The sequence below is a fragment of the Panicum virgatum genome, chromosome 5K (assembly GCF_016808335.1).
Source record: "Panicum virgatum strain AP13 chromosome 5K, P.virgatum_v5, whole genome shotgun sequence".
Classification (NCBI taxonomy): domain Eukaryota; kingdom Viridiplantae; phylum Streptophyta; class Magnoliopsida; order Poales; family Poaceae; genus Panicum; species Panicum virgatum.
In genome coordinates this window covers 6,119,570-6,125,979 of record NC_053140.1, presented here as the reverse complement: position 1 = coordinate 6,125,979, position 6,410 = coordinate 6,119,570, and the positions used below count along the sequence as shown (strand labels likewise).

General features: G+C 46.3%; 1 protein-coding gene across 1 annotated transcript; it reads right to left on the bottom strand.

Moving 5' to 3' along the window:
- Positions 1-1,189: 1,189 nt before the first annotated feature.
- Positions 1,190-2,855, bottom strand: LOC120705920 (lectin-like). The gene is made up of 3 exons (XM_039990480.1): positions 2,183-2,855; positions 1,960-2,078; positions 1,190-1,754 (listed from the first exon to the last, which is right to left on the bottom strand). Exons 1-3 carry the CDS (start codon positions 2,609-2,611, stop codon positions 1,385-1,387), a joined length of 918 nt encoding a protein of 305 aa, XP_039846414.1. The 5' UTR covers positions 2,612-2,855; the 3' UTR covers positions 1,190-1,384.
- Between the last annotated feature and the right edge of the window lie 3,555 nt (positions 2,856-6,410).

Here is a 6,410-nt window from a genome sequence, read left to right as displayed (position 1 = left end):
ACTAGCATACAAGAAAATACTACATTAAAATGTAAAAATAGACTTTTGAGTTGAAACTCGTAATGATTTAATTTCAGTTTAAGAGTCACAATTAATAAATTTTAGTCCATATTCAGTGGGATAGGAGTTTAACTTTTTCATCCTGTTGCAACGTACGGGCATATTTGCTAGTATATTTCTAAAGAGAGGATATTATGTTGTTATGTAATAATATCTACGACATGTTACTTGTACCAAAACTCCAGCCTGACTGCAATTCTCTCTTTCATCGCATTTTACATCGCGTCAATTCCTTGTCTGATTTTCGTCAGTCCCTGGCGGGGATGATAGGACGGCGTAGTGGGCGATGGGCGGTGGCAGATCAAAGCTTGGGGTTGGGGCCTGGGGCGACCGAAGACTCTATTGCAGTGTTGATCGGCTCCAATAATGCTTGCTGGGTCGGTTCGAGGATTCCGGTGGCGGTTTCTCTTAATGGTTCTTGTGGGGATGCCCGCAAATTGGGGCCGCCTCGCAGCTGCCGTCGTACACCATCTAAGGCCGAGCAGATCTCGTGGAGATGGCCATAGATGGGGGTGCTCTTCTCAGTGCTCACGGTTGCTACGCCACCGTGAAAATCGCTGGCCTATTGTATGGGCTGGGTTTTCAAGAAAATGGTGAAAGTGATCGGATGCTGTACAGTAGCCTAAGAGGGAGAGGGGATGAATTAGACAATTTAAACTGGAAGCTACCCCATGATGATTTAAGAGCATAACATATAGTAAGAACCCGTAGTAGCGCACGAGCATTTATGCTAGTAAATATAGTGAAGATTATGTATCTAGAAAATCAAAATAAGCTTTAATTCAAGACGGATGGAATATCATTTTGGATATGGATGTTATAAGTAATTTAGATAATTGGATCGACCCAACAAATTAATAAAACAAACCAGAATAACATTCTACATATTAATTTGGAAGGAGAAATAAATTGGAATAACATGCCATGGTAATTATTCAGATGACGTAGATAATACTATTAATTATCCACTTGCATTGCATCCTTAATTTTGGAAAAACCATCAAAATCGGTCAATAGGCCAGTCATCTCCTTGACTATACAGGATGGAGTTGGTAAAGAATGAAGCCATCACTCAGTAGTTCTGCACTATCAATTAAGAGGCACGTACACTTCGACCTTTCGGAGGGGGTGCAAAACTTTGCTTCTCAAGTGGATCACTTTGACATCGTCCGAGTCATTGTCATCTGAGAAAGACTCAAGTTTCATTCAGCCTTCAAGGCTTAAAACTTGTAGTGCCACGCACAATTTTATTCCTGGTATCTCATTGATCTTAGCACACCTGACAGGCAAAGACTAATAATGATCACCATCAAACAAATGCTAATCACTCCTTTGGCACAACCTTGATGCCCTTGACGAGGAGGCCCCTCTTCCACTGCCCACCATCGTACTCGAACAAGGAGATCTCCACCTCGCCCTTCTGCCCCGGTTGCGCCTTCAGCTCCCCGGCCTTGAGCTCCATCCACTGGTTCCTGGGCCTCTCCTGCATCTTCTCCTTCCGCTCCTGCACCGTCCCGTCGGGGAGCTTGAGCCGGAGGTTCACCGGCGCGGTCCACCCGTACGCCGGCTCGGTGAGCATCACCTCGAAGGCGACGTCGTAGCTGACGCCCGGCGTGAGGTGGGACAGCTCCAGCTTCCCGTGGATCTCCAGCCAGCACACGTTCTGCAGCGACGCCGCCTCGACCTCGGAATCACTGATCAAATTGGAGCATGTCAGACGTTTAGACATGGCAGGTTCAGGACAGAGCAACAGAGTCAGTCACTGTACAGCCACAAGCTCATGCAGGCATAGCCTTATCCTGTTGTCTCGTTTTTTTTGGCTCTCCACAAATTTGCACAATCTTGTGCCGGTTCGTAAAATAAAAAAAAACAGAGAGGATAGTTTCTGTAGAGGACTACCTTGTTTCTTTCAGGGGATGCCAGCTCCAGTATCTGGGGTCCTCGCTCCAAGTGATGGACAGCCCTCTGGGGAACAGCATGAAACAGTTGCACCTGGTTTTCTCGTGCACCCAGTACTTCTGCATTAATCATGAGTTCAAGACACCAACACGAACACTGCAGCTGTAATGATTCTGTACAGCCAAGTAACAAAGATTCAGGTGTGTTCATGGCTGAATTTTACCTTTGTTTTCCCAGCCAGGTAGATCCCTGCGCCGTGCACCTGATCCTCCAGCTCCGCTGCGGTGGCGGCCTTCTCCTGGGCCACGATCTCGTGGAACATGTGCGGAGCCGGCGCCCGCTTCGATTGGGCCTGGTTGCTGTTGCTGCCGGTGCCGGAAGCGGCGCTGCTCGCCGCCACTGCCACGGCGCGGCCCTCGCCGGCGCGCGGCGAGTCGGACGACGTCTCATGCCGCGACGGCGACGCCCCCATATCTCGCCTGCCTGACCAACTGAAAATCCCCTGCGCGCCGTGGGATGAAAGCTCAGCTGATGACCAGCGGCATATATATATTGGTGCAGAGGAACAAGTAGGCGAGAGCGGATGAACAAGCTCTTCTGAAGCAGCTGCTTTACGATTCCTGGAAAAGAAATGCAGAGGGAATGTAACCATCCTGACTTTTGCGCCATGGACGGCCGGCGAGATGTGTCCAGAAGATCGATGTCAGCAGGCGAGACGGCATAAAGCGCTTGCGGCGGGGGAAAGCTAGGAACTGAGCCTGTTCTTTTGCTCCAGCTTTGTGCGCAGAATCTGATTCGAGATGATGGATTTTGTGCACGGAGACAGTGGCAGCCATTTGCCTCAGGAGAATCTAGGGCCTGATTGGATGCCCGCATAGGGGTCATCCAGGCTCGCCGGATGCAACTTCCATCTGATTGCTTACCTGCACTACGTTTCGGGCCTGCCCCGACGATGCAAAATGCACCACCGGGCCGGCTCTGCTGATACGGCAAAATCGACTGTTTCCGGCGGGCCAGGCTTGCGAGATGCAAAACGAGCGCGCCTGGGTAAACGTGTAGAGACAAAAAAGCAAGCTGGCAGCTACGAGCTAGGCAACCAAACGCAGTTTCTTGCTAGCCTGTCTCCGTTCAGATGCAAACCAAACAAAAGGTTGTTGCGTGTGGCATGCCTGGCCGACGTGAGCCTGTATGAGTGGTGCGAGCCTGGCTGAGTTCATCCGAGAACCAATCAGGCCCCTAGCTTTCGGGTGAGGGTGGCCAGGATTTGCATGCTCCTGTGCCTGCCCACTACCAGTAATGCTGTGCGCTACGGCGATGAGCGGTGAGCGCAGCCGGTGACATGTTTAGCAATTCCAAGGTTCAGATAGACTGGAAAGCAATAAAGATCAGGTGAACACCAGAAGGGGAGGAGATCGACGATTCGTTTCATCGATCTTCTCTCGTGCGCATTTCATCGACCACTTCCTCGCCGACGGTGAGATCTTGGCCTCACACCCCGGCCGCATTGGAGAAGAAGAGGGAGCGGAGATGGAGAGCTACTGTATATCTTATGGAAGATGAAAAAAATTATCTATCTTCAAAATACATTTTGATCCAATTAACTACTGCAATATATTTAATATTTTGATAAAATTAATTCACATTTTTAAACAGGTTCGACAATTAATTTTTAGAAGTTGAAACTGAGAAGATGTGATGTTGAAATTGGAAACACGAAATATGAAAAAAAATACTAAAATCAAAATGTTGAACAGGTGGCGGCGGGCGGAAGATATATATAATTCCCAGGAAAGATGGGCCGGCGGACCTGGGCTTGGGCGCTTGCCACGTTTAGCCTACCTCATGGACTTTTTTCTTTTTTATATTAAAAAAAACAAAATTTCAAAAATATATGTCTGTTTTGAAAAATTTCAAAAATACCCCGGTCGCCCTATAGGGGGGCGACAGGCCCTAGATGTTTTTTTTTCAAATTTGCAACGAGGTCCATGGCCGAAAAAAAATAAAAGGGGGCCTGTCGCCCACCCCAGGGGCGACAGGGTCCCTCCCCCCTATATAAGACCTGACCGCCATTCCCTTGTCATTTGAACCTAAAAATTTAGGAAAAAAGAGAGGGGTGAGGAGAAGGAAAGCGGCGAAGCTCTGCCGAATTCCGCACTTGTGATCTACCGGTAACTTCCGTATGAATCCGTTGATATTGTATAACAATTTAATTTAATCAGCGGATTAGCTGAATTAGATTTGGTGATTTAGAACACTCGTTTAGTATTACAATTTGAGTACTATTATAGACTTGTTTTTAAATTAATTATACATTAGAATAGAATTATGACAGTACCTTATTGATATTGCAGCATAAGACAATAGAATTATGACAGTACCTATATTTTCACGCATCGATTTGGTATACGATATGTGCATTATTTAAATCATTGTTCATCATTTGGCGCACCACACTATAGCGCCAATGTCTTCGTCAGGATCAACCTACATTCCGTGGAGCAAGTGTGTAGCCACCATACCTGAAGGAATTGATGTGCCAATGTGCTTCTGCGGTTCGTTATGCAAGTTCATGCAATCTGAGGTTTTAAGAGATGACTACGGCATGAGGTTCTTTATGTGTGAGAACTACGAATATGATCCACCTAAGCGATACGGCAAAGACCGGGCCAATGTAGCAGGACAACATACGCTATTTTTCTTTGTGACCTAACATTGAGTTATGATTCTAACTTTTATTGGACAAAGTCTCCTCCGCCTCTTTGTGATTTTATGCAGTGGTTCGACACCGTGCAGTCGCAGCAGGCAAAGGACTTTGTGGAACAACAAGCAAGGTGGGCTGCAGAACGTTGGCGCCGAATGAAGCACGAGGAACAGCAAGAGGAGAAGCGCAAGAAAGAGCAAGAAGAGATCCGTAAGAGGATGGAGGAGGTGGATCGTAAGGTGGCGGCCGAACATGAAGCTGACAGAGAGAGAAAGCGAGAGAGGGCACGCCGTGCGAAGAAAGCTGGGCCCGAAGCAATTAGGAAGGGCAAATATCATCGGTGCACTCAGTAGAGTAGTACCATATAATCCCGGCATTTTACATTTCATAAGGCATGGTAGGTTTAGATGTAACAAGAAATTACCTTGTCGCGTGCACATGCCACTGCAATTAGTTATTTATGTTTTCAGTTGAGAACTTGACTCTGTGTGTTGTAACTTTTACCATTAATTTGCAGTTGTAGCCGGGAATCTATGAAATCTTTGAACTTGTCCTTAATATTTTCGGAGCTTTTCATGTCACTAGAATACTAAAAAGCAAATATTTAATTAATATAACGATAAGAAATAAGAACTAAGAAATGCATTACATAATGTGAACCATCAAGTTTACATCATAATACAACGATAATGGAACACACATCACACATGCAGTGGCATGGCAGAACCCGTTGCAAACTACGGTAAATAGATTCTGGACTAACCTAACATGCCTTAGGTAATTTAAAAAAACACATAACAAACACAACGATGCAGCATGTCACTAGCACTAGGGTAGTCCTAGTAGCCGTACCCCCACGTAGCAAACTGCGTTGAGCCTTCTCCGCAGTATCCACCCATTGCAGGTGGTGCAGGCAGTGGTGCCGGAGGCGCAGGGCCCTTCTTCTTGTGACAAGGGCAGTTGCAGTAAGGAATAGTGCATGATTCATCCTGTGAACCGGCAGCATTGCTGGTATCATCATCTTCATCGTCTTTGTTTCCCTCGCTCACTTCCTCGTAATGGTTCACTTTGCATTCCAGATCAAATATCTTTATCTGGAGGTACTCGATGAACTTCTGAACAGAATCAATTGGTGCAGGATCGACGCACCTAGTAAAACCATAATTTTCTGGAGCATCGAAAGACTGCAAAACAAATTTCATGTAAGGTGTCTCATTGAAGATAAAAAATGAAACAACCGAGTATTACCCATGCGTGTTGACAGTTAAAGAAACGCCGACCGCCATCCATCCCGTCGGTGCACATTTGCATTAAGCAGTCTTCACCATGTCTGCATTTTGGCATTGGTTCTCTATGGTTATCGTATTGTCGAAGAGGATTTTCATTGGTAAATTCACTCTTGTGCTGTGGCAGAAACTCAAACACTGGTTCCGGAAAGGAATCAGGTCCAAGAGGCCCCTCCCATATTATGGGGTCTCCCTTTCTTCCCCCTTTTCCTTTCCCAAAACCGTAGTAATTCTTCCCGCTAGACCCACCTTCAGACATTGGGTATACAATGAGCTTTGGTGTTTGAGTGCTGCTGGGAGTTCACAAACTTCGAAGTATTTATAGGCGCACAAAGGTCTGATACCCGGAGTGTAGAGTGTAAATGCACCTAAAAAGGCTACATGACAACACAGTGAAGAGGCTAGCTGACCTAACACTGAAAAGTCTAGATTCAATTCTCGAAATGAGTACTCGATGCATCTCT

What these genes read in the sequence shown, in the direction of transcription:
- LOC120705920 (XM_039990480.1), bottom strand. Translation starts at nt 2,611, where the DNA reads ATGGTTACATTCCCTCTGCATTTCTTTTCCAGGAATCGTAAAGCAGCT. An exon ending in ACCTGGCTGGGAAAACAAAG is followed by an intron (nt 2,079 to 2,182) that starts GTAAAATTCAGC and finishes TGATTAATGCAG; the next exon opens with AAGTACTGGGTGCACGAGAA. An exon ending in CATCCCCTGAAAGAAACAAG is followed by an intron (nt 1,755 to 1,959) that starts GTAGTCCTCTAC and finishes CAATTTGATCAG; the next exon opens with TGATTCCGAGGTCGAGGCGG.